This window comes from Anser cygnoides, unplaced genomic scaffold (assembly GCF_040182565.1).
Source record: "Anser cygnoides isolate HZ-2024a breed goose unplaced genomic scaffold, Taihu_goose_T2T_genome scaffold_43_1, whole genome shotgun sequence".
Taxonomy (NCBI): domain Eukaryota; kingdom Metazoa; phylum Chordata; class Aves; order Anseriformes; family Anatidae; genus Anser; species Anser cygnoides.
In genome coordinates, this window is record NW_027103067.1 from 1,269,146 (window position 1) to 1,294,914 (window position 25,769).

The 25,769-nt window shown below is 69.9% G+C and overlaps 1 protein-coding gene across 1 annotated transcript in view; it reads right to left on the reverse strand.

The window, feature by feature from the left end:
- Positions 1–25,769, reverse strand: part of LOC136789224 (latent-transforming growth factor beta-binding protein 3-like) — a 28,624-nt gene that overhangs the window by 1,460 nt on the left and 1,395 nt on the right. Inside the window, 34 exon segments of the mRNA XM_066989202.1 lie at positions 365–444; positions 1,731–1,814; positions 1,817–1,906; positions 4,851–4,929; positions 5,090–5,145; positions 5,148–5,225; positions 6,127–6,255; positions 7,778–7,861; positions 8,155–8,229; positions 8,232–8,318; positions 9,549–9,589; positions 9,591–9,639; positions 9,642–9,674; positions 10,899–11,018; positions 11,693–11,702; positions 11,704–11,789; positions 11,792–11,812; positions 12,336–12,455; positions 13,280–13,408; positions 14,604–14,735; positions 16,183–16,244; positions 16,246–16,306; positions 16,995–17,090; positions 18,260–18,337; positions 18,662–18,713; positions 19,188–19,241; positions 19,243–19,364; positions 20,481–20,595; positions 20,597–20,635; positions 22,093–22,122; positions 22,125–22,222; positions 24,016–24,062; positions 24,064–24,106; positions 24,208–24,313. Of these exon segments, the coding sequence (XP_066845303.1) occupies positions 365–444; positions 1,731–1,814; positions 1,817–1,906; positions 4,851–4,929; positions 5,090–5,145; positions 5,148–5,225; positions 6,127–6,255; positions 7,778–7,861; positions 8,155–8,229; positions 8,232–8,318; positions 9,549–9,589; positions 9,591–9,639; positions 9,642–9,674; positions 10,899–11,018; positions 11,693–11,702; positions 11,704–11,789; positions 11,792–11,812; positions 12,336–12,455; positions 13,280–13,408; positions 14,604–14,735; positions 16,183–16,244; positions 16,246–16,306; positions 16,995–17,090; positions 18,260–18,337; positions 18,662–18,713; positions 19,188–19,241; positions 19,243–19,364; positions 20,481–20,595; positions 20,597–20,635; positions 22,093–22,122; positions 22,125–22,222; positions 24,016–24,062; positions 24,064–24,106; positions 24,208–24,313 (2,586 nt within the window).

The following is a 25,769-nucleotide window of genomic DNA, read 5'->3' on the forward strand; positions in this document are numbered from 1 at the left end:
TCGGGGGGCTGGGGGGGTCGGGGGGGCTGGGGGGTCTGGAGGGGGGATAAGGGGGTCTGGGGGGTATGTGGGGGTCTGGGGGGGTACGTGGGGGTCTGGGGGGTACGTGGGGGTCTGGGGGTATGTGGGGGTCTGGGGGGGTACGTGGGGGTCTGGGGGGTACGTGGGGGTCTGGGGGGGGGGGAGGGGCGATTGGGGGCGGGGGGGGGTCTGTGGGGGCCGGGGGGGAATGGGGGGTGGGGGGAGGGGGATGGAGGGGGAATGTGGGGGTCTGGGGGGGGTCTGGGGGTCTGGGGGCATTTGGGGGGGGGGGGGGGGGATTTGGGGGGTCTGGGGGCATTTGGGGGGGTCGGGGGGGTCTCACCTCGGCGCGGCGCCCCAGGCCGAGGGGGCTGACGTCCCAGAAGGAATTGCTCTCGCTCTGCGACGAGGAGCACTGCAGGCCTGGGGGGGGCACCGTCACCCGCCGCCCCCCGGACCCCTGCCCTCCCCCCCCTCCCCCGGTCCGTAGGGACCCCCAGAACCCCACGGCCCTCAGACGGGGACCCCACCCCGGGGGACCCCCCCAGCCCCCCCAGACCCCCCACCCCTTCCCATTCCCCCCAGCCCTCCCTCTCCCCCCCCCCCGGAGCCCCCCAGCCCCCCCCCACCCCCTCCGCAGCCCCCCAAGACCCCCTCTCCAACCCCCCACCCCTCCCCAGCCCCCCACCCCTTCCCATTCCCCCCCAGCCCCCCCCCAGATCCCCCCCGCCCCCTCTCCACCCCCTCCCCACCCCCCCAGACCCCCCCACCTCTTCCCATTCCCCCCAGCCCCCCCAGATCCCCCCGCCCCCTCCCCAGCCCCCCCCCCCCCACCCACCCCAGCCCCCCTTCCCATTCCCCCCCAGCCCCCCCAGATCCCCCCCCAGCCCCCCCCCCCCCCCCACCCCCCAGACCCTCCCCCCTCCCCACCCCCCCAGCCCCCCTTCCCCACCCACCCCAGCCCCCCCACCCCTTCCCATTCCCCCCCAGCCCTCCATCTTCCCCCTGGACACCCCCAGTCCCCCCCCCCCCCCACCCCTTCCCCACCCCCCCGAGACCCCCCCACCCCTCCCCAGCCCCCCTTCCCATTCCCCCCCAGCCCCCCCAGATCCCCCCCCAGCCCCCCCCCACCCCCCCCCCCCCCCCCAGACCCTCCCCCCCTCCCCACCCCCTCCCCAGCCCCCCCAGCCCCCCTCCCCACCCCCCCAGCCCCCCCACCCCCTCCCCACCCCCCCCCCAGACCCCCCCCCCACCCCTTCCCCTTCCCCCCAGCCCCCCAGATCCCCCCCCCAGCCCCCCCGCCCCTCCCCCCCCAGCCCCCCCACCCCTTCCCCATTCCCCCCTCCAGCCCCCCCACCCCTTCCTCACCCCCCCAGCCCCCCCCCCCCCCCCCCCCCCCCACCCCCCCCCCGCCCCCTCCCCCCCCCAGACCCCCCCCACCCCTTCCCATTCCCCCCCAGCCCCCCCCCAGATCCCCCCCCCCAGATCCCCCCCGCCCCCCTCCCCCCCCCCCCAGACCCCCCCGCCCCCTTCCCATTCCCCCCCCAGCCCCCCCCAGCCCCCCCCCAGATCCCCCCCCTCCAGCCCCCCCACCCCTTCCCATTCCCCCCCCAGCCCCCCCACCCCCCCCACCCCTTCCTCACCCCCCCATTCCCCCCCCCCGCCCCCCCCCTCCCCCCCCCCCCCCCCCCAGCCCCCCCCCGGCCCACCTGCGGCGCGGGGGGGGCAGGCCCTGCAGTGCTGCCCCCAGCCGGCGCCCTGGCGGCAGCAGCACTCGTCGAAGGGCAGCGGCCCCCCCCGAGGGGCGCCCCGCACAGCCCCTCCTCGCCCCGCCGCTGCCAGCACACGGCGCGCCCGGGGGGCCGCTCCGGGACCGGGGGCCGAGCTGCGGGGCGCGACCGCACCTCGCACGGGGGGCTCCAGGGCCTCGCGCGGGGCTCGCGCGCCTTGCACGCCTTGCACGCCTTGCACGGGGCTTGCACGCCTTGCACAACCTCACACGGGGCTTGCACAGCTTGCACGGGGCTTGCACGCCTTGCACGGGGCTTGCACACCTTGCACAACCTCACGCGGGGCTTGCACAGCTTGCACGGGGCTTGCACGCCTTGCACAACCTCACACAGAGCTTGCACAGCTTGCACGGGGCTTGCACACCTTGCACAACCTCACGCGGGGCTCGCACAGCTTGCACGGGGCTTGCACACCTTGCACAACCTCACGTGGGGCTTGCACAGCTTGCACAACTTCATGTGGGCTCGCACAGCTTGCACGGGGCTTGCACACCTTGCACAACCTCACACGGGGCTTGCACACCTTGCACAACTTCATGCGGGGCTAGCACAGCTTGCACGGGGCTTGCACACTTCACACGCCTCGCACACGGGCTGCACAGCCTCACACGGCCTTGCACACTTTGCATGGGGCTTGCACGGGGCTTGCACGCCTTGCACAACCTCACACGGGGCTTGCACGCCTTGCACACCTTGCACAACCTCACACGGGGCTCGCACAGCTTGCATGGGGCTCGCACGCCTTGCACAACCTCACACGGGGCTCGCACAGCTTGCACGGGGCTTGCACGCCTTGCACAACCTCACATGGGGCTTGCACGCCTTGCACAACCTCACATGGGGCTTGCACAGCTTGCACGGGGCTTGCACGCCTTGCACAACCTCATGCGGGGCTCACACGCCTTGCACAGGGCTCACACGCCTTGCACAACCTCACACAGAGCTTGCACAGCTTGCACGGGGCTTGCACGCCTTGCACAACCTCACATGGGGCTCGCACAGCTTGCATGGGACTTGCACGCTTTGCACAACCTCACACGGGGCTTGCACAGCTTGCACGGGGTTTGCACGCCTTGCACACCTTGCACGCCTTGCACAACCTCACACGGGGCTCGCACGCCTTGCACAGGGCTTGCACGCCTTGCACAACCTCACATGGGGCTTGCACAGCTTGCACGGGGCTTGCACACCTTGCACAACCTCACATGGGGCTTGCACAGCTTGCACGGGGCTTGCACGCCTTGCACAACCTCACGCAGGGCTTGCACAGCTTGCACGGGGCTTGCACACCTTGCACAACCTCACATGGGGCTTGCACAGCTTGCACAACCTCACGCGGGGCTTGCACAGCTTGCACGGGGCTTGCACGCCTTGCACAACCTCACACGGGGCTTGCACAGCTTGCACGGGGTTTGCACGCCTTGCACACCTTGCACAACCTCACAAGAGGCTCGCACAGCTTGCACGGGGCTTGCACGCCTTGCACAACCTCACACGGGGCTCACACGCCTTGCACAGGGCTTGCACACTTTGAATGGGGCTTGCACACCTTGCACACCTTGCACAACCTCACGCGGGGCTTGCACAGCTTGCACGGGGCTTGCACGCCTTGCACAACCTCACGCGGGGCTTGCACAGCTTGCATGGGGCTTGCACGCCTTGCACAACCTCACATGGGGCTTGCACAGCTTGCACGGGGCTTGCACGCCTTGCACAACCTCACGCGGGGCTTGCACACCTTGCACGGGGCTTGCACGCCTTGCACACCTTGCACGCCTTGCACAACCTCACACAGAGCTTGCAGAGCTTGCACGAGGCTTGCACGCCTTGCACAACCTCATGCGGGGCTCGCACGCCTTGCACAGGGCTCACACGCCTTGCACAACCTCACGCAGGGCTTGCACAGCTTGCACAGGGCTTGCACACCTTGCACGCCTTGCACAACCTCACACGGGGCTTGCACAGCTTGCATGGTGCTCGCACGCCTTGCACGCCTTGCACAACCTCACACGGGGCTCACACACCTTGCACAGGGCTCACACGCCTCACACGGCCTTGCACACTTTGCACGGGGCTTGCACAGGGCTTGCACACCTTGCACAACCTCACACAGAGCTTGCACAGCTTGCACGGGGCTTGCACGCTTTGCACAACCTCACGCGGGGCTTGCACAGCTTGCACGGGGCTTGCACAACTTGCACAACCTCACACGGGGCTCACACACCTTGCACGGGGCTCACACGCCTCACACGGCCTTGCGCACTTTGCATGGGGCTTGCACGGGGCTTGCACACCTTGCACACCTTGCACAACCTCACACGGGGCTTGCACACCTTGCACAACCTCACACAGGGCTCGCACAGCTTGCACGGGGCTTGCACACTTCACACGCCTCGCACAGGGGCTGCACAGCCTCACACGGCCTTGCACACTTTACATGGGGCTTGCGCGGGGCTCGCACGCCTTGCACGCCTTGTACAACCTCACGCGGGGCTCGCACAGCTTGCACGGGGCTTGCACGCCTTGCACAACCTTGCACAGGGCATGCACACTTCACACACCTCACATGGGGGTTGCACAGCCTTGCACATTTTGCAGGAGGCCTGCACACCTTGCACAACCTCACACGGGGCTTGCACACCTTGCACAACTTCATGCGGGGCTTGCACACCTTGCACAGGGCTCCCACACCTTGCGCAACCTTGCACAACCTCACGCGGGGCTTGCAGAGCTTGCACGGGGCTTGCACACCTTGCACACCTTACACGACCTCACACGGGGCTCGCATGCCTTGCACAACCTCACGCGGGGCTTGCAGAGCTTGCACGGGACTTGCACACCTTGCACAACCTCACACAGAGCTTGCACAGCTTGCACGGGGCTTCCACACCTTGCACACCTTACACGACCTCACACGGGGCTTGCACAGCTTGCACGGGGCTTGCACGCCTTGCACACCTTGCACAACCTCACGCGGGGCTCGCACAGCTTGCACGGGGCTTGCACACCTCGCACGGGGCTTGCACGCGCCTTGCACACCTTGCCGGGGGCTTGCACGCTCCACGTTGACTTGCACGCCTTGCACACACCTTGCACACTCTGCACGCACCTCGCACACCTAGCACGGAGCATGCACACACCTTGCACGCCTTGCACACCCCCCGCACCCCCCACCCCCCCCCCCCCACCCCCACGCGAAGCTCCCACGGACCTCCCCACGAGCCTTGCACACTCACCCCCCCCCCCCCCCGTGCCCCCGTGCCCCCCCGTGCCCTCACCGGCGCCGGGGGGGGCAGGCAGCGCTTCTGCTGGGGGTCGTAGACGGCCGGGGGGGGCAGAGGCAGAGGAAGGAGCCGCGCGTGTTCTCGCACGCCCCGTCCACGCAGTTCGACTCGTCCAGGCACTCGTCCACGTCTGGGGGGGGGCACGCACACGGTGAACCCCCCGCAAAGACAGAGACCCCCCCCAAAGACAGAGACCCCCCCAAACACAGAGACCCCCCCACAACCAGAGACCCCCCCAAACACAGAGACCCCCCCAAACACAGAGACCCCCACAACCAGAGACCCCCCCCAAATACAGAGACCCCCCAAACACAGTGATCCCCCCAAACACAGAGCCCCCCCAAATACAGAGACCCCCCCAAACACAGAGACCCCCCCAAACACAGAGACCCCCCCTGGACCCAACACCCCCACCCCCGTACCCAGCGCCCCCAGCCCCCCCAGCAACACCCAACCCCCCCCAGAGCCCCCCAGAATCCCCCTGTGCCCCCCAGGACCCTCAGGGCCCCCCCCCCAGAGCTCCTTGGCACCCCCATTGCCCCCCCATTGCCCCCCCCAGTTCCCCATTGCCCCCCATTGCCCCCATTTCCCCCATTTCCCCCAATTGCCCCCCACCCCCCCATGACCCCCCCATCCCCAACGACCCCCCCCCCGACCCCCCGCGCCCCCCGCACCCAGGCACCCCAGCAGGTTGCTGTCGTAGTCGAAGCCCCCCAGCCCCATTCCCCCCATTCCCCCCATTCCCCCCATTCCCCCCAATTCCCCCCAATTCCCCCCGTTTCCCCCAATTGCCCCCACCCCCCCACCCCCCCATCCCCCACGACCCCCCCGACCCCCCCGCGCCCCCCCGCACCCAGGCACTCCAGCAGGTTGCTGTCGTAGTCGAAGCCCCCAGCCCCATTCCCCCCATTACGCCCATTCCCCCCAATTCCCCCATTCCCCCCAATTGCCCCCAATTCCCCCCAATTCCCCCAATTGCCCCCCACCCCCCCATGACCCCCCGACCCCCCGACCCCCCGCGCCCCCCGCACCCAGGCACTCCAGCAGGTTGCTGTCGTAGTCGAAGCCCTGCTTGCAGTAGCACTCGTAGCCGGGCTGCGTGTTCACGCACTTCCCCTCCTTGCAGATCTCGGCCCCGAACAGCCCGCACTCGTCGATGTCTGGGGGGGGGGGCACCGGGGGGCTTGGGGGCTGGGGGCTGGGGGGCGGGGGGGCTTGGCGGGATAGGGGGGTACGGGGGGTACGGGGGGCACGGGGGGATACGGGGGATATGGGGGATATGGGGGGATATGGGGGGGCACGGGGGGATACGGGGGGTATGGGGGATAGGGGGATATGGGGGGATAGGGGGGATATGGGGGGCATGGGGGGTATGGGGGGTATGGGGGGCATGGGGGGGCTTGGGGGATATTGGGGGATAAGGGGGATATGGGAGGGTATGGGGGATATGGGGGGGTATGGGGGGGTTATGGGGGGAAACGTGGGGGATATGGGGGGGTATAGGGGGGTTATGGGGGGTTTGGGGGATATGGGGGGTTATGGGGGTTATGGGGGGTTTTGGGGGTTTTGGGGGGCATGGGGGGGGGCATCGGGGGCATGAGGGGGCACAGGGGGGCTTGGGGGGCTTGGGGGGGTCGGGGGGGGCAGGGGGGCTTGGGGGATACAGGGGGTAGGGGGGATATGGGGGATATGGGGGGATATGGGGGGTTTTGGGGGGATATGGGGGGCATGGGGGGGCATGGTGGGGGCATGGGGGGCACCAAGGGCATGGGGGTGCACAGGGGGGCTTGGGGGGCAGAGGGGGCTTGGGGGGCATGGGGAGGTTCAGGGGGCAGGGGGGCCATGGGGGATATAGGGGGATAAGGGGGATATGGGAGGGTATGGGGGGGATATGGGGGGAAACGGGGGGATATGGGGGGGTATAGGGGGGTTATGGGGGGTTTGGGGGGGATATGGGGGGCATGGGGGGGCTTTGGGGGCATGAGGGGGCACAGGGGGCTTGGGGGGCTTGGGGGGTCGGGGGGGCAGGGGGGCTTGGGGGATATAGGGGGATAAGGGGGATATGGGGTGGTATGGGGGGGTTATGGGGGGGTTATGGGGGGCTATGGGGGGTTTGGGGGGGGTTGTGGGGGTTTGTGGGGATATGGGGGGCATATGAGGGGGTTTGGGGGGGCTGGGGGGGTTGGGGGTGGTTGGAGGGGTTGTGGGGGGGATGTGGGGGGGGGGGGGGGGGTACGGGGAGGGTACGGAGGGATGTGGGGGGGTGGGGGGGATGGGGGGGTTATGGGGGGCTATGGGGGGGCTATGGGGGGTTTGGGGGGGGTTGTGGGGGTTTGTGGGGATATGGGGGGCATATGAGGGGGTTTGGGGGGGGGCTGGGGGGGTTGGGGGTGGTTGGAGGGGTTGTGGGGGGGGATGTGGGGGGGGGAATGGGGGGTACGGGGAGGATACGGAGGGATGTGGGGGGGTCGGGGGTTATGTGGGGGGGCTATGGGGGGAATTTGGGGGGATTTGGGGGGCACTGGGGACAGGGGGGGCACGGAGACAGGGGGTGTGGGGGGACGCCAGGGGATGGGCACAGGGCCGGGGGTCCCGGGGGGGGAGTCCTGGGGAGGTGGGGGTCCTTGCGGGGGGGGGTGTTTCCGAGGGCTGTCCCCGGGGGGGGTCCCGGGGGGCTCTCACCGCGGTGCGCGGGGACCCCGTAGTTGAGGCCGTCCTCGTCCAGGATGAACCCCTTCCCGTCGGGGCACAGCGCCAGGAACTCGGCTGGGGGGGGGGGGGGGGGGGGGCACGAGTTGGGGGGGGGGGCCCAGAGACCCCCGGCCCACCCCAGACTTCCCCCCCCAGACCTCGCCGACCCCCCCAGGACCCCCAGCCCCATCCTAACACCCTCCCCCCCCCCCCCAGCCCCATTCAACCCCCCTGCCTGTCCCCCCAAGAACCCCCAGAGCCCCCCGACCCCCCAGACCCCCCAAGCCCCCCCAAACCCCCTCCCCATCCCCCCCCTTGACCCCCCCCCGACCCCCCGGACCCCCCCCGGCCCCCCCCGCCCCCCGTACCGGAGGAGGGCACGGGGCAGGGGAAGACCTCGCAGTGGTCCCCCCAGCCGGCGCCCAGCGAGCAGCAGCACTCCCCCGCGTCACGTTGGGGGCCAGCACGGCGTCGCACAGCACCGGCTCCTCCAGGCTGCCGTAGCACTCCTTGCGCGGGGCGGGGGCTCCCGCTCTGACACCCCCGTCAGCACCGGGGGGGGGGTTAGGGACCCCCGGAGCCCCCCAGGAGCCCTACAGACCCCCCCCAGGAACCCCCAGGGACCCCCCAAGAGACCCAGAACCCCCCAAGACCCCCGGAGGCACCCCAGGGACCCCCAAAGACCCCCAGAATCCCCTGGGGAACCCCAGAGAACCCCCAGAGCCCCCAGGGACCCCCCCAGGAGCCCTACAGACCCCCCCCCAGGGACCCCCAAGGACCCCCAAGAGACCCAGAACCCAGCCAAGACCCCCAGAGGCATCCCAGAGACCCCCAGAGACCCCCATAATCCCCTGGGGACCCCCCAGGAGCCCTACAGACACCCCCCAAAGACCCCCAGGGACCCCCCAAGAGACCCAGAACCCCCCCAAGACCCCCGGAGGCACCCCAGGGACCCCCAAAGCCCCAAAGACCCCCAAGGACCCCCAAGAGCCCCCAGGAACCCCCCAGGAAACCCCCCCCAGGGACCCCCAGGGACCCCCAGAGACCCCCAGAGACCCCCCAAGCAACCCAGAACCCCCCAGGAGCCCTCCCCCAGAGCCCCCAGGGACCCCCCCCCAGGAGCCCTACAGACCCCCCCAGAGACCCCCAGGGACCCCCAAAGCCCCCAAAGACCCCCAGGGAACCCCCAAGAGACCCAGAACCCCCCAAGAGACCCCCAGAGCCCCCAGGGACCCCCCCCCAGGAGCCCTACAGACCCCCCCAGGGACCCCCAGAGCCCCCAGAGACCCCCAGGGACCCCCAGCGACCCCCCCAAGTAACCCAGAACCCCCAGGAGCCCCCCTCAGAGCCCCCCAGGGACCCCCAGAGCCCCCAGAGACCCCTAGGGACCCCCAGGGACCCCCCAAGAGACCCAGAACCCCCCAGGAGCCCCCCCAGAGCCCCCAGGGACCCCCAGAGCCCCCAGAGACCCCTAGGGACCCCCAGGGACCCCCAGGAGACCCAGAACCCCCCAAGAGACCCCCCCAAAGCCCCCAAGGACCCCCCATCCCCTCCCAACCCCCCAAACGACCCCCCTGGCCCCTCCCCACCCCCCCAGCCCCCCCAACCCCCCCCCATCCCCCCCCCCCCCCCCCCAAGCCCCCCCCCCATCCCCTCTACACCCCCCCCAGGCCCCCCCCCAACCCCTCCCCACCCCCCCAAGGCCCCCCCAAACCCCCCCCCGAGATGTCCCCCCCCCCCGGCGCCCCCCCCCGGCACCCACCCTGGCAGCTGCGGCGGTCGGGCGCGGGGGCGAAGCCGGGGGCAGAGGCAGGCGAAGGAACCCTCGAGGTTGGCGCAGGCGCCGTGGGGGCGCAGAGCCCCGCGTCCAGCGCACACTCGTCGATGTCTGCGGGGCACGGCGGGCGTGCAAGGGGGCCCGTGCAAGGGGGGAGCGGCCCTCGTGCGAGGGGGTGGGCCTCGTGCGATGGGGGGCGCCTCGTGCGATGGGGGGGCGCCTCGTGCGAGGGGGAAGGGGCCTCGTGCGAGGGGGGGGGGCCGATCGTGCAACGGGTGGTCATGCAAGGGGCTGCTCCGCACGCTCGTGTGCAACGCACAGGCGTGCGAGGGGCTGCTCCGCAAGCTGCCGTGCAACGGGTGCTTGTGCAAGGGGCCGGTGCGCGTCACGGGGTGCAAGGGGCGCTATGCGTGGCGGTTGTGCAACGGGTGCTTGTGCAAGGGGCCGGTGCACGTTGTGTTGTGCGAGGCACAGGTGTGCAAGGGGCTCTTGCACGTTACATTGTGCAATGCACGGTTGTGCAAGGGGCCGGTGCACGTTGTGTTGTGCAATGCACAGGTGTGCAAGGCGTTGGTGCACGTTGTGCTGTGCGAGGCACAGGTGTGCAAGGGGCTCTTGCACGTTACGTTGTGCAATGCACGGTTGTGCAAGGGGCCGGTGCACGTTGTGTTGTGCGAGGCACAGGTGTGCAAGGGGCTCTTGCACGTTACGTTGTGCAATGCACGGTTGTGCAAGGGGCTGGTGCACGTTGTGTTGTGCGAGGCACAGGTGTGCAAGGGGCTCTGCACGTTGTGTTGTGCAATGCACGGTTGTGCAAGGGGCCGGTGCACATTGTGTTGTGCGAGGCACAGGTGTGCAAGGCGTTGGTGCACGTTGTGCTGTGCGAGGGCACAGGTGTGCAAGGGGCTCTTGCACGTTGTGTTGTGCAATGCACGGTTGTGCAAGGGGCCGGTGCACATTGTGTTGTGCGAGGCACAGGTGTGCAAGGGGCTCTTGCACGTTACGTTGTGCAATGCACGGTTGTGCAAGGGGCTGCTGTGTCGTGCAACGGGCGGGCGTGAAGGCCACGCTTGTGCAAGGCGCTGTTGCAGACACTTGTGCAACGCACGCTGTCGGAGAAGGCACTCTTGCACGCGCCGCTGCACACGCAACACTTGTGCAAGAGCTTCTTGCACGCACCATTGTGCAACACACGCTTGTGCAAGGGGCTCTCGCACGTGCCGCCGTGCAAGGGGCTCCCACCCCGTCGTGCGAGGGGCTTCCCCCGCCCGATGGCGTGCCCGGAGGGGGGTGGGGAGGGGCCTCACACACGCGCGTGCAAGGGCTCACACTCACCTTGGCACTTGCGGCCGTGCAGCAGCGCGAAGCCGGGCCGGCAGAGGCAGCGGTAGGAGCCCACCGTGTTCACGCACTCGCCCCCCACGCACGCCCCCGCGAACTCACACTCGTCGATGTCTGGGGGGGGGGGGGCGGACCCCCAACCCTCCCCCACGACCCCCAACCCTCCCCCACGACCCCCAACCCCCCCCCCCGACCCCACAGGCCCCCCTCCATGCCCCATAACCCCCCCAAGACCCCCAGACCCCCCCTTGCCCCCTCCCCATAACCCCCCAGATCCCCCCCGCCCCATAAATCCCCCTCATAACCCCCCCCCAAGGCCCCCCCCCCGACCCATAAATCCCCCCCCGTAGCCCCCCCCCACGACCCTCACCCCCATAAATCCCCCCACCCCATAACCCACCAGACCCCCCCATGCACCCCCCATGCACTCTGCCCCCCCAGACCCCCCTAATAGCACCCCCCAAGCCCCCTGACCCCCCCCAAATCCCTTGGGGACCCCCCAGCCCCCCCCCAAACCCCTCCGGGACACCCCCCCAGCCCCCTCACCCCCCCCAAACCCCTCGGGGACCCCCCAAACCCCTCGGGGACATCCCCCGGCCCCCCCCAGTCCCCCCCCAGGCCCCTCGCCCCCCCCCAAACCCCTCGGGGACCCCCCAGCCCCCTCACCCCCACCCCAACCCCTTGAGGACCCCCCAAACCCCTCGGGGACATCCCCCCGGCCCCCCAGTCCCCCCCAGGCCCCTCACCCCCCCCCAACCCCCTCGGGGACCCCCCCCCCCGGCCCCCACCTTCGCAGCGGGGGGGTCCTTGGCCGGGTGCAGCCCGGGGGGCACTGGCACTTGAAGGAGCCGGGGGTGTTGACGCAGACCCCGCTGGGGCACAGCCCCCCTCCTCGCACTCGTTTATGTCTGGGGGGGGCACGGTTAGTGGGGGGGGGCATGCGGGTGTTGGGGGCCCTGGGACTTCGGGGGGGGCAAATATTGGGGTCCCAAGGGAGGGGGGATTGGGGTGCCCAGGAGAGGGGATCTTTGGGGGGCACCCAGGTATCGGGGTCTTTGGGGGGGGGCACAAATATTGGGGTCTTTGGGGGGGTGCAAATATTGGGGTCTTTGGGGGGCACAACTATTGGGGGCACCAATATTGGGGTTTGGGAGGGGGCACAAATATTGGGGTCTTTTGGGGGGCACAAATATTGGGGTCCCTGGGATAGGGGCACCCAGGTATTGGGGTTTGGGGGGGGCACAAATATTGGGGTCCTGGGGGGGGGGCACACATATTGGGGTCCCCAAGGCGGGGGGCCACGGACATTGGGGTATCCCCCCGGGTCCCCTTGGGGAGGGGGTCCCAGCCCTGAGGGGGGGGTCCCTGGCCCTGGGGGGGGATCCCGGCCCTGGGGGGGTCCCGGCCGTGGGGGTCCCGGGGGGGTCTCACCGTGGCAGGCGCCGTGGTGGCCGCGGAAGCCGGGGGGCAGGGGGTGCACGAGAAGCTCCCCGGGAGGTTCTCGCACTTGGCCTCGGGGGCACGAGCCCGCGTCCAGGCACTCGTTGATGTCTGGGGGGGGGGCGCGGGGGGGCACAAGGGGACACGGGGGGCGTGGGGACATGGGGGCACCAGGGGACACGGGGGCGTGGGGACACGGGGGGGCACCAGGGGACACGGGGCGTGGGGACACGGGGGGGCACCAGGGGACACGGGGGACCCCACAGGGCTCTGTTACCAGTGGCTCCTGCTGTGGCTCCTCGTGTCCCCCCCCATGTCCCCATGTCCCCCCTCCCCATTCCCCTGCCCCCCCAGCCCCCCATGCTCCCCCCATGTCCCCCCCATGTCCCCATGCCCCCCATTGCCCTCCCCATGCCCCCCCGTCCCCATGTGCCCCCCGTCCCCCTGTCCCCATCCCCATGTCCCCATGCCCCCCAATTGCCCTCCCCGTGCCCCCCCGTCCCCATGTGCCCCCCCCGTTCCCCGTCCCCATCCCCATGTCCCCATGCCCCCCTCGTGTCCCCCCCATGCCCCCCCTGCCCCCTATCCCCACGCCCCCCCATGGCCCATCCCCTTGTCCCCATGTCCCCCTCCCCATGCCCCCCGTCCCCCCCATGTCCCCATCTCCCCCCCATGTCCTCCCCATGTCCCCCTGCCCCCCCAGTCCCATCCCCATGCCCCCCTCGTGCCCCCCATGTCCCCTGTCCCCCCCCATGCCCCCCCTGCCCCCCATCCCCACGCCCCCCCATGCCCCCCCATGTCCCCACATCCCCATCCCCACGCCCCCATGTCCCATCCCCATGTCCCCCCGTCCCCGCGCCCTCCCCGCGTCCCCCTCCCTGTCCCCGTGCCCCTGCCCCCCCCGCCCCCCAGCCCCCCCGCCCCCCCGCGCCCACCCTCGCAGAGCGGCTGCCGGGCGCCCTTGCGGCGGTAGCCCTGGTGGCAGTGGCACTTGTAGTGGCCGGGCGCGTTGGCGCAGGTGCCGCCGTCCCCGCAGATGTCGGCCTTGGCGCACTCGTCCACGTCTGCGCGCACCGACACGGCCCCGTGGCCCCGGGGCCCCAAATCCCCCCGGCCCCAAATCCCCCATCCCCAAATCCCCCCGTCCCCAAATCCCACTGTCCCCAAATCCCCCTGTCCCCAAATCCCTGTCCCCATGTCCCCCCGTCCCCAAATCCCCCCATACCCAAATCCTCCATCCCCATATCCCCCTGTCCCCATATCCCCCCATCCCCAAATCCCCCCGTCCCCAAATTCCCCCGTCCCCAAATCCCCCTGTCCCCAAATCCCCCTGTCCCCCTGTCCCCATGTCCCCCCGTCCCCAAATCCCCCCGTACCCAAATCCTCCATCCCCATATCCCCCTGTCCCCATGTCCCCATATCCCCCCATCCCCAAATCCCCCCATCCCCAAATTCCCCCGTCCCCAAATCCCCCTGTCCCCAAATCCCCCTGTCCCCACATCCCTGTCCCCATGTCCCCCCGTCCCCAAATCCCCCCATACCCAAATCCTCCATCCCCATATCCCCCTGTCCCCATATCCCTCCATCCCCGTGACCCCCTGTCCCCATGTCCCCATATCCCCCATCCCCAAATCCCCCTGTCCCCAAATCCCGTCCCCACATCCCTGTGTCCCCACGTCCCCGTGTCCCCACGTCCCCGTGTCCCCATGTCCCCGTGTCCCCCTGCCCAGTGTCCCCACGTCCCCATAATCCCAATGCCCAGTGTTCCCCACGTCCCCAAATCCCCGCACCCCCCATGTCCCCATATCCCAATAGCCCCGCACCCCCAAATCCCTGTGACCCTGTGCCTGGTGTCCCCACATTTCCATCCCCATGTCCCCATCTCCCCAAATCCCCCTGTCCCCAAATCCCCCTGTCCCCATATCCCCCTGTCCCCACGTCCCCCTGTCCCCATGTCCCCAAATCCCCCTGTCCCCAAATCCCCCTGTCCCCCTGTCCCCAAATCCCCCTGTCCCCAAATCCCCTGTCCCCATGTCCCCATCTCCCCAAATCCCCCTGTCCCCATGTCCCCCTGTCCCCAAATCCCCCCGTCCCCAAATCCCCCTGTCCCCATGTCCCCACATCCCCTGTCCCCATGTCCCCCCCGTGTCCCCCCCCGTGTCCCCATGTCCCCCTCTGTCCCCGTGCCCCCCCGTGTCCTCGTGCCCCCCCGTGTCCCCGTGTCCCCCCGTGTCCCCCCCGTGTCCCCGTGCCGCTCACCCACGCAGGAGCGCACGCCCTTGTGCACGCGGAGCTGGAAGCCGCGGTGGCAGTGGCAGTTGTAGGAGCCGCCCGTGTTCATGCACACGCCGCGGCCGGCGCCGCACGGGTCCGCCTCACACTCGTTCACGTCTGTGCCACGGCACACGTGTGTGCGGACGGGCCCCGGCCCCGTGCACACTCACACGTACGTGTGCGACCGTGCCCCCAGACCAGTGCACGCGCCTGTGCCGCCATTCCCCGACCCCCGTGCACAAATACGTGCATGGGCGGCTGTGCCCTGACCCCGTGCACACTCACACACGTGTGGGGCCATTCCCTAAACCCGTGCACACTCACACACGTGTCCGGCCATTCCCTGACCCCTTGCACACTCACACACGTGTGCAGCATTCCCTGACCCCGTGCACACTCACACACGTGTGCGGCCATTCCCCGACCCCGTGCACACTCACACACGTGTGCAGCCATTCCCCGACCCCGTGCACACTCACACACGTGTGCAGCCATTCCCCGACCCCGTGCACACTCACACACGTGTGCGGCCATTCCCTGACCCCGTGCACACTCACACACGTGTGCAGCCATTCCCTGACCCCGTGCACAAATACGTGCATGGGCGGCTGTGCCCTGACCCCGTGCACACTCACACACGTGTGGGGCCATTCCCTAAACCCGTGCACACTCACACACGTGTCCGGCCATTCCCTGACCCCTTGCACACTCACACACGTGTGCAGCATTCCCTGACCCCGTGCACACTCACACACGTGTGCGGCCATTCCCCGACCCCGTGCACACTCACACACGTGTGCAGCCATTCCCCGACCCCATGCACACTCACACACGTGTGCAGCATTCCCTAACCCCGTGCACACTCACACACGTGTGCGGCCGTGCCCTGACCCCGTGCACACTCACACACGTGTGCAGCCATTCCCTGACCCCGTGCACACTCACACGCGTGTGCAGCCATTCCCTAACCCCGTGCACACTCACACACGTGTGCGGCCGTGCCCTGACCCCGTGCACACTCACACACGTGTGCAGCCATTCCCTGACCCCGTGCACACTCACACGCGTGTGCAGCCATTCCCTAACCCCGTGCACACTCACACACGTGTGCGGCCGTGCCTGACCCCGTGCACACTCACACACGTGTGCAGCCATTCCCTGACCCCGTGCACACTCACACACGTGTGCAGCCATTCCCTAACCCCGTGCACACTCACACACGTGTGCAGCCATTCCCCGACCCCATGCACACTCACACACGTGTGCAGCCATTCCCTGACCCCGTGCACACTCACACACGTGTGCAGCCATGCCCTGACCCCGTGCACACTCACACACGTGTGCAGCCGTGCCCCGACCCCGTGCACACTCACACACATGTGCAGCCGTGCCCCGACCCCGTGCACACTCACACCCGTGTGCAGCCATTCCCCGACCCCGTGCACACTCACACACGTGTGCAGCCATGCCCCGTCCCCGTGCACACTCACACACGTGTGCGGCCGTGTCCCGACCCCGTGCACACTCACACGCGTGTGCGGCCGTGCCCCCCCGCCCCCCGTACCGGCGCAGTAGCGGCGCTGCGGGTGCCAGCGGTAGCCGGGGTAGCAGAGGCAGCTGTACCCCCTGCCCCATCACGCACTCCCCGGGGCCGCAGATGTTGCGGTTCAGCTTGCACTCGTCCGTCTCTGCGGGGGGGGGACATGGGGGGGTCGGGGGGCACTGGGGGGGGCGAGGCTTCCCGAGGGGGGGCCCAGAGGGGTCGGGGGGCTCCCAAGGGGATCCTGGGGGGTCAGGGGGTCCCAAGGGGGCCCCAGGGGGGCTGGGGGGCCCTAAGGGGGACCTGGGGGGTCGGGGGGCTCCCAAGATTTCCCAAGGGGGTCCCGGGGTGGCCAGAGGGTGCCAAGAGGGTCCTGGGGGGGTCCCAAAGCTTCCCAAAGGGGTCCGGGGGGGGGTCTGGGGGTCCCAAGGGGGACTTGGGGGGTCCCAAGGGGATCAGGGGGTCCCAGGGGGGTCAGAGGAGTCCCGAGGGGGACCTGGGGGGGTCAGGGGGAACCCAAGGGTTCCCAAGGGGGGGCAAAGGGGTTTGGGGGTCTCAAAGGGGTCCTGGGGGGTCGGGGGTCCCAAGGCTTCCCATGGGGGTCCTGGGGGGGATCCTGGGGGTCCCAGGGGGTCCTGGTGGTCTCGGGGGTCCCAAAGCTTCTCAAGTGGGTCCTGGGGGGTCCCAGGGGAGCTCCTGGGGGATTTGGGGGTGCCCGGGGGGTCCCAGAAGGGTCCCAGGGGGTGTGGGGGGGGGCTCCTAGGGACCTCAGGGGGGCTGGGGGTCTCGGGGGGCCTGGGGGCCTGGGGGTTCTGGGGGTCCCGGGGGGCTCTCACCGGTGACCTGGGTGGGGGCGATCTCGGCGGCGCTGCGGGTGTGCTGCTCGGCCGGCAGGCGCCACACCACCGCCGTGGTGGGCCGGGCGATCACCTCTGGGGGGGGGCACCGCCGGGTCACCCCCCCCCCACCCCCACACCCCCCCCACCCCCACCCCGCCCAGCCCCCAGCCACGGCCGTCACCCGGCCCCGGGGTCCCCGAGTGGCCCCAGGCGGCCCCGTCCCACCCGGCCCCGTCCCACCCGCGTCCTCGGTCCCGTCCTGGCTCCATCCCGTTCCATGGCCCCATGGCCCCAAACGTCCCCAAACGTCCCCAGACGACCCCAAATGTCCCCATCCCATCCCCAAATGTCCCCATCCCATCCCCATCCCTGTCCCCAAATGTCCCCAAATGTCCCCAAATGTCCCCATCCCATCCCCATCCCTGTCCCCAAATGTCCCCAAATGTCCCCAAATGTCCCCAAATGTCCCCATCCCATCCCCATCCCTGTCCCCAAATGTCCCCAAACGTCCCCAAATGTCCCCATCCCATCCCCAAATGTCCCCCTCCCACTCCCCATGTCCCTCCCCATCCCCAAATGTCCCCAAATGTCCCCATCCCATTCCCATCCCGGTCCCCAAACGTCCCCAAACGTCCCCAAATGTCCCCAAATGTCCCCAAATGTCTCCATCCCATCCCCAAATGTCCCCATCTGTCCCCATCCCACCCCCATCCCTGTCCCCAAATGTCCCCAAATCCCATCCCCAAATGTCCCCCTCCCAGTCCCCATGTCTCCCCCGTCCCCAGATGTCCCCAAATGTCCCCAAATGTCCCCTTCCCATCCCCATCCCCGTCCCCAAACGTCCCCAAATGTCCCCAAACGTCCCCAAATGTCCCCATCTGTCCCCAAATGTCCCCAAATGTCCCCAAATGTCCCCAAATTTCCTCAAATGTCCCCATCCCATCCCCAAATGTCCCCAAATGTCCCCAAATTTCCCCAAATGTCCCCATCCCATCCCCAAATGTCCCCATCTGTCCCCAAATGTCCCCAGATGTCCCCAAATGTCCCCATCCCATCCCCATCCCTGTCCCCAAATGTCCCCAAACGTCCCCAAATGTCCCCATCTGTCCCCAAACGTCCCCAAATGTCCCCATCTGTCCCCAAATGTCCCCAAACGTCCCCAAATGTCCCCAAACGTCCCCAAATGCCCTCCTCTGTCCCCATCCCACCCCCGAACGTCCCCGTCCCGTCCCCAGGTGCCCCCCCCCCCCCCCCCCACTCACCAGGGTACCGGGGGGCCGGGGAGCTCCCCGGGGCTGCTCCAGGCCCTGCTCCTCCGAGTGGGTCCAGAAAGCCGGCAGCTGGGGGGGACACGGCCCCATGTGCCCCCCCGCCCTGAGACCCCCCCCCCATGGCCCCCCCGGACCCCCCCACGTCCCCCACATCCCCCCGCGTCCCCCCATGTCCCCCTGTCCCCCCCATCCCCATGGCCCCCCTTGGCCCCCTGTCCCCCCTTGTCCCCCTGCCCCCCCCTCCCCATGGCCCCCCCCATGCCCCCCCCCCCATCCCCATGGCCCCCCCCATGCCCCCCATTCCCATGGCCCCCCCCATGCCCCCCCCCCCCCCATGGCCCCCCCCATGCCCCCCCCATCCCCATGGCCCCCCCCCCACGACCCCACACTCACCATGGCTGCAGGAGTCACAGCTGCAAGGGAAGGGGGGTGAGACCCCAAATGGATGGGGGGGGGCGATGGGGGGGGGGTCACAGGGGACGTGGGGGGGACACAGAGGGTCGTGGGGGGTGGGGGATATGGGGGGTAAGAAGGGATTTTAGGGGGGTGGGGGGATGGGGGGACTTGGGGGGGCTCAGGGTACATGGGGGGCATAGGGGGTGACATGGGGGGTGGGGACACGGGGGGGCTCAAGGGACATGGGGGGATGTGGGGTGACATGGGGGGGGGGGTGGGGGGGGCTCACAGGACCCCCAGGGACACTGGGATGTGGGGGGACACCAGGGGGCATGGGGGGGGGGTGATGGCATGGGGGGGTGATGGCGGGGGGGGGGGTGTAAGGACATGGGGGGGGGTGTAAGGACATGGGGGGGGGCCACCAGGAGACCCCCCCAGGACCAGAGGACAAAGAAGGGGGGGGGGGGCAGGGGGGGACACGGCGATGCGAGGATGGGGGCTGGGGGGGGGCGGCGTCACCCACCTGGGGGGGCGCCTCGGGGGGCGCGGGGCTGGGGGCGGGCGGGGGGGCCGGGGGCGCTCGGGGGGCCGTCGGGGTGCAGGTGCAGGGTGAAGTCGCTCTCGCCCTGGATGGTGAGGGTCTGGTGCGACGTCAGCACGTGGTAGCCCTTCCCCGCCGGGCAGATGGCCTTGAAGGCGGCTGCGGGGGGGGGGGCACAAAAATAAGGGGGGTCACGGGGGGGGCCGGGATGTCACACGCACCCCCCCCCAAAAAAAATAATTGGGTGTGGGGGCGTGTTCCCCAAAATAATGGGGGGGTGGAGAGGTGAGGATGGGGAGCTCCCCCCTCCTTCTGTGCCCCCCCCAGTGCTCCCCCCCCCCAAATGTCTCCTCTATGCCCCCCCCAAACATCCCCCCAATGGGTCCCCTCCCCCAGGAGGTGCCCCCATTCAATGCCCCCCCGTGGGACCCCTCCCCAAATGCTCCCCTCCAATCCCTCCCCCCAATGCCCCCCCATCTCCCCACAATGCCCCCCCCAATGCCCCCCCAATGCCCCCCCAATATCTCCCCCAGCATGCCCCCCCCAAATTGGTCCTCCCCCAAGGCCCCCCCCATATCTCCCCCCAATATCTCCCCCCGTGCCCCCCCCAACGCCCCCCAATATCTCCCCCCAATATCTCCCCCCCAATCCCTGCCCCCCAATATCTCCCCCCAATATCTCCCCCCCAATATCTCCCCCCAATATCTCCCCCCCAATCCCTGCCCCCCAATGCCCCCCATATCTCCCCCCAATATCTCCCCCCAATATCTCCCCCAATATCTCCCCCAATATCTCCCCCCCCCCAATATCTCCCCCCCAATCCCTGCCCCCCCAATATCTCCCCCCCAATATCTCCCCCAACCCCTGCCCCCCCAATGCCCCCCCCCCATATCTCCCCCCCAATATCTCCCCCCAATCCCTGCCCCCCCAACGCCCCCCCCCATATCTCCCCCCCAATATCTCCCCCCAATCCCTGCCCCCCCAAAACGCCCCCCCAATGCCCCCAATATCTCCCCCCACACAATGGATCCCCCCAAGTGCCCCCCCCAAAATCTCCCCCAGCATGGCCCCCCCAATTTACCCCCCAGTATGCCCCCCAAATATCTCCCACCCAACATGCCCCCCCGGTATCTGCCCCCCCCAAATTGGTCCTCCCCCAATGCCCCCCAATATCTCCCCCCATATCTCCCCCCCAATCTCTCCCCCCATATCTCCCCCCAATCCCTGCCCCCCCAACACGCCCCCCCCAATCTCCCCCCCGTGCCCCCCCCGTACGGGTGCCGTCGGCGGGGCAGCGCTCGCAGCGGCCCCCCCAGGCCTTGCCCACGCTGCAGCAGCAGGTCTGGCGCGTCAGGCGGGTGGGCAGCGGGTGCTGGCACTGCTGGGGGGGGGGCCACCAGCCGGAAGCACAGCCCCCGCTCCTCGCCCTTCTCCGCTGGGGGGGGGCACAGAACAACGGGGGGGGGGGGTCAGCACCTCGTGGGGGGGTCAGCACCTCGTGGGAGCACCCCGAGGCAGGGTGACCCCCCCCACCATGCACACACCGCACCGGACAGCCCCAAACTTGGAGCCCCCCCCCACACTGGGACCCTTGGAAAAACTGACCCCCCCCAAACAGAAAGACAGGGACACCCCCCAGGACCCCCCCATAATATATAGGACCCCCCCATAACGCATAGGATCCCCTGCTATACATAGGACACCCCCCAATACGTAGCCCCCCCCAACACATAGCCCCCCCCAATACATAGCCCCCCAATACATAGGGCCTCCCCATAACACATGCCCCCCCATAATAAACAGCCCCCCCCCCTCCAGACCCTCATAAAAGTGGGAGCCCCCCCCAGGACCCCCACCCAAAGACACCTGGGACCCCCCAGTACATGGGACCCCCCCCCATAATAAACAAGACCCCCCAATCCCCCTATAGACCCCCTGCAGGACCCATGGGAGCCCCCCCAGGCCCCCAAAGCCCCCCCCAACCCCCCACAGCCCCCCTCCAGCCCCCCTGGGAACCCCCCAGCTCCGCCCCAGCTCCCCCATAGCCCCCCCAACCCCCCCCCCATGGCCCCCCAGAGAGCCCCCCGAACCCCCCCATAGCCCCCCAGGGAGCCCCCCAGACCCCATAGCCCCCCCACAGCCCCCCTCCAGACCCCCTGGGAACCCCCCAGCTCCCCCATAGCCCCCCCAACCCCCCAAACACTCCAGGGAGCCCCCACAGACCCTAGAGCCCCCCTCCCCAGCCCCCCAGACCCCCGGGAGCCCCCCAGCTCCCCCCAACCCCCCAGAGCCCCCCCAACCCCCTCAAACCCCCCAAAGACTGCCCCAACCCCCCCAGGACCCCCACATCCCCTTCCCACCCCCCCCCCCCAAGACCCCCCTAAACCCCCCCAAGGACCCCCCAGGACCCCTCCCATCCCCTCTCCAACCCCCCCAAGACCCCCCAAACCCCCCCAGAACCCCCCCCATCCCCTCCACAACCCCCCAAGACCCCCCCAACCCCCCAAGGACCCCCCGATCCCCTCCCCAACCCCCCCAGGACCCCCCCCCCCCCATCCCCTCTCCAACCCCCCAGGACCCCCCCATCCCCTCGCCAATCCCCCCTAGCCCCCCCCAACCCCCCCCCCAACCCCCCCGATCCCCTCCCCAACCCCCCCAGGCCCCCCCCCCATCCCCTCCCCAACTCCCCCAAGACCCCCCCAACCCCCAAGGGCCCCCCAACCCCCCAAGAACCCCCCAAGGACGCCCCCAACCCCCCCAAGGACCCCCCCCAACCCCCCCCCCAAGACCCCCCCAAACCCCCCCAGGACCCCCCCCATCCCCTCCACAACCCCCCCAGGACCCCCCCAACCCCCCCCAAGACCCCCCCCCCCCCCCAGACCCCCACGTACGGGAGGCACTGGCTGCGGGAGGGCCCCCCAGCACGTGGCCGGGTTTGCAGGCGCAGCGGAAGCTGCCCTGGGTGTTGAGGCAGTCGCCGTGCTGGCAGACGCCCTGCATGGCGCACTCGTTGATGTCTGCGGAGCCGCGTCAGTGCCCCCGGCCCCGCGGGGGGCGGGGGGGTGCCGGGGGGGGGCACGGCACCGGGGGGGGGAGCGCGCACCCAGCCCCGGGCGCGTCTGCACCGCGCATGCAGGCAGGGCGGCGCGGATCTGCACGGTGCATGCAGGCGGTGCTGCGGGGCTGCAGGGTGCATGCATCGGGGCTGCAGGGCTGCAAGGTGCATGCAGCGGTGCTGCGGGGCTGCAGGGTGCATGCATCGGGGCTGCAAGGTGCGTGCTTTGGTGCTGTGCACGTCTGCATCATGCGTGCACTGGTGCTGTGCACATCTGCACTGTGCGTGCACTGGTGCTGTGCAGACCTGCGCTGTGCGTGCATCGGGGCTGCAAGGTGCGTGCAGTGGTGCTGTGCACGTCTGCATCGTGTGTGCATCGGGGCTGCAAGGTGCGTGCATTGGTGCCGTGCACATCTGCATCGTGCACACATCAGGGCTGCAAGGTGTGTGCACTGGTGCTGTGCACGTCTGCATCATGCGTGCATTGGTGCTGTGCACATCTGCACTGTGTGTGCATCAGGGCTGCAGAGCTGCAAAGGTGCATGCTGTGGTGCTGTGCACATCTGCATCGTGCGTGCACTGGTGCTGTGCAGATCTGCACTGTGTGTGCTCTGGTGCTGCAAATACACAAGGTGCATGCAGTGGTGCTGTGCAGACCTGCGCTGTGCGTGCATCGGGGCTGCAAGGTGCGTGCACTGGTGCTGTGCACGTCTGCATCGTGCACGCATCAGGGCTGCAGAGCTGCAAGGTGCGTGCACTGGTGCCGTGCAGATCTGCACTGTGCGTGCTCTGGTGCTGCAAATACGCAAGGTGCGTGCTTTGGTGCCGTGCACGTCTGCATCGTGCGTGCATCGGGGCTGCAAGGTGCGTGCAGTGGTGCTGTGCACGTCTGCATCGTGCGTGCATCGGGGCTGCAAGGTGCGTGCAGTGGTGCTGTGCACGTCTGCATCGTGCATGCGCTGGTGCCGTGCAGACCTGCGCTGTGCGTGCATCGGGGCTGCAGCTCTGCAGGGTGCACGCACCGGCGCCGTGCAAATCGGCCTCTTGCGTGCGTGTGTGGTGCTGTGCAACTCTGCAAGGTGCGTGCACGCATCGGTGCGGTGCAAATCTGCGCCGTGCATGCACACACGTGGTCCTGTGCAAGGCTGCACCGTGCACGCAGATCTGCATCGGGCACGTGCGCATTGGTGCTGTGCAAAATCTGCACTGTGCATGCATGCACGTGGTGCTGAGCACATCCGCTGCTTGCACACACGTGGTGCTGTGCACAACTGCGCTGTGCAGGGGGTGCTGTGCACAACTGCACCGTGCACACACGTGGTGCTGTGCATGTCCCTGTGGTGCTTGCATGTGTGGTGCTGTGCACACCTGCACCGTGCACACACCTGGTGCTGTGCACACCCCCGTGGTGCTTGCACGCGCATTCCCGTGCACACCCACCCCGTGCACGCCCGTGTGCCCCCCCGGTGTTTGCACACACGCACTCCCCCGCTTGCTTGCACCACGTGTGCGCATGCACGGCCCCATGCACACACCCCCCGCTGCACACACGCCCCCCCGCCTGCATGCTCCCTGCACGCCCCTTGCACACCCGTTGCACGCTCATTGCACACCTGTTGCACGCTCATTGCGCGCCCGTTGCACACCCATTGCATGCCTGTTGCATGCCCGTTGCATGCCCAATGCACGCCCAATGCATGCCCCCTGCACGCCCGTTTGCACGCCCGTTTGCACGCCCCTTGCACGCCCGCCTACCCTGGCAGTGGCTGCTGTTGAGGCGCTTGTAGCCCTGGGGGCAGTCCCCCCGTGCTCCCCCGCACGGCGCCCGTCTTCTGCACCCCCGCGTCTGCAACGCGCAGAGAGGCTCGCAGGGGGCCGGGGGGTGGGGGGAGGGGGGGGCACACCCCCCAGGACCCCCCCCGCCCCCCCCCCCCCCCCCCCACTCACACTGCAGCTGGGGGCACTTGTGGCACTTGCTCTGGCCCCAGGCGGTGCCGATGCTGCCGCAGCAATCCTCCTGCTTCGTCAGCCCCGGCAGCGGGTTGCTGCCGCACTGCGGGGGGGGGGCAGGGGTCAGCTCCCCCCCACACCCCCCGCGGCACCCCGGGGGGTGGGGGGCTGGCACGGGACCCCCCCGTGCCCCTCAGCGGGGACAGGGATCCCCCCTCCCCCTCCCCTGCTCCCGGTGTCCCCCAGGTGCCCCCCAAAGTGTCTACGTGTCCCCCCCTCGTGCCCCCCCTCGTGTCCCCCCTCGTGCCCCCCCATCCCCCCCCGTGCCCCCCCCAGTGACCCCCCCACCTCCCCAGCGACCTTCACATCCCCCAAGGGCCGTTATTCCCCACGTCCCCAGTGCCCCCAGACCCCCCCCCCCACATCCCCCGGTGCCCCCATTGCCCCCCCCCCCCATATCCCAAACGTCCCCCCAATGTGGGGGCAAATCCCCTGTGCCCCCCCCAAATGTCCCCGTGTCCCCTCAATGTCCCCATGTCCCCCCTGCCCCCATGGCCCCATAACGCCCCCCCCATGGCCCCCATCCCCCACGCCCCCCCGTCCCCCTACCCCCCAATGTCCCCATGTCCCCCCCATGCCCCCATAACGCCCCCCGTGCCCCCGCTCCCCCCATCCCCCTGCGCCCCCCATGTCCCCCCCCCAATGTCCCCCCCATGCCCCCACTCCCCCCCCCACGCCCCCGCATACCCCAGTGCCCCCCATGCCCCCGCCCCCCAATGTCCCCATGCCCCCCATAGCCCCCCACCCCTCAGTGTCCCCCCACCCCCCAATGCCCCCACAACGCCCCCCATGCCCCCCCCAATGTCCCCGTGCCCCCACTCCCCCCCATGCCCCCATAACACCCCCCATGCCCCCACTCCCCACCCCCAAAGCCCCCCCCATGCCCCCCCAATGTCCCCACGCCCCCACCCCCCCCAACCCCCCACCCCCCAATGCCCCCACAACGCCCCCCATGCCCCCACCCCCCCAAAGCCCCCCCATGCCCCCCCATGGCCCCCCACCCCCCAATGCCCCCATAACACCCCCCATGCCCCCACTGCCCCCCCACACCCCCCGTCCCCCACTCCCCCCATACCCCCCCACCCCCCAATGCCCCCACAACGCCCCCCATGCCCCCACTCCCCACCCCCAAAGCCCTCCCCATGCCCCCCCTATGCCCCCCACCCCCCAATGCCCCCACAACGCCCCCCATGCCCCCACTCCCCCCCCACGCCCCCCCCCATCCCCCAGTGCCCCCCATGCCCCCCCACCCCCAAAGCCCCCCCATGCCCCCCATGCCCCCCCACCCCCCAATGTCCCCATGGCCCCCACTCCCCCCTATGCCCCCCCACCCCACAACGCCCCCCATGCCCCCCACCCCGCAACGTCCCCATGCCCCCCCCCCCCTATGCCCCCCCCACCCCCCAATGCCCCCACAACGCCCCCCCCCATGCCCCCACTCCACTCCCACGCCCCCCCATGCCCCCCCATGCCCCCCACCCCCCAATGCCCCCACAACG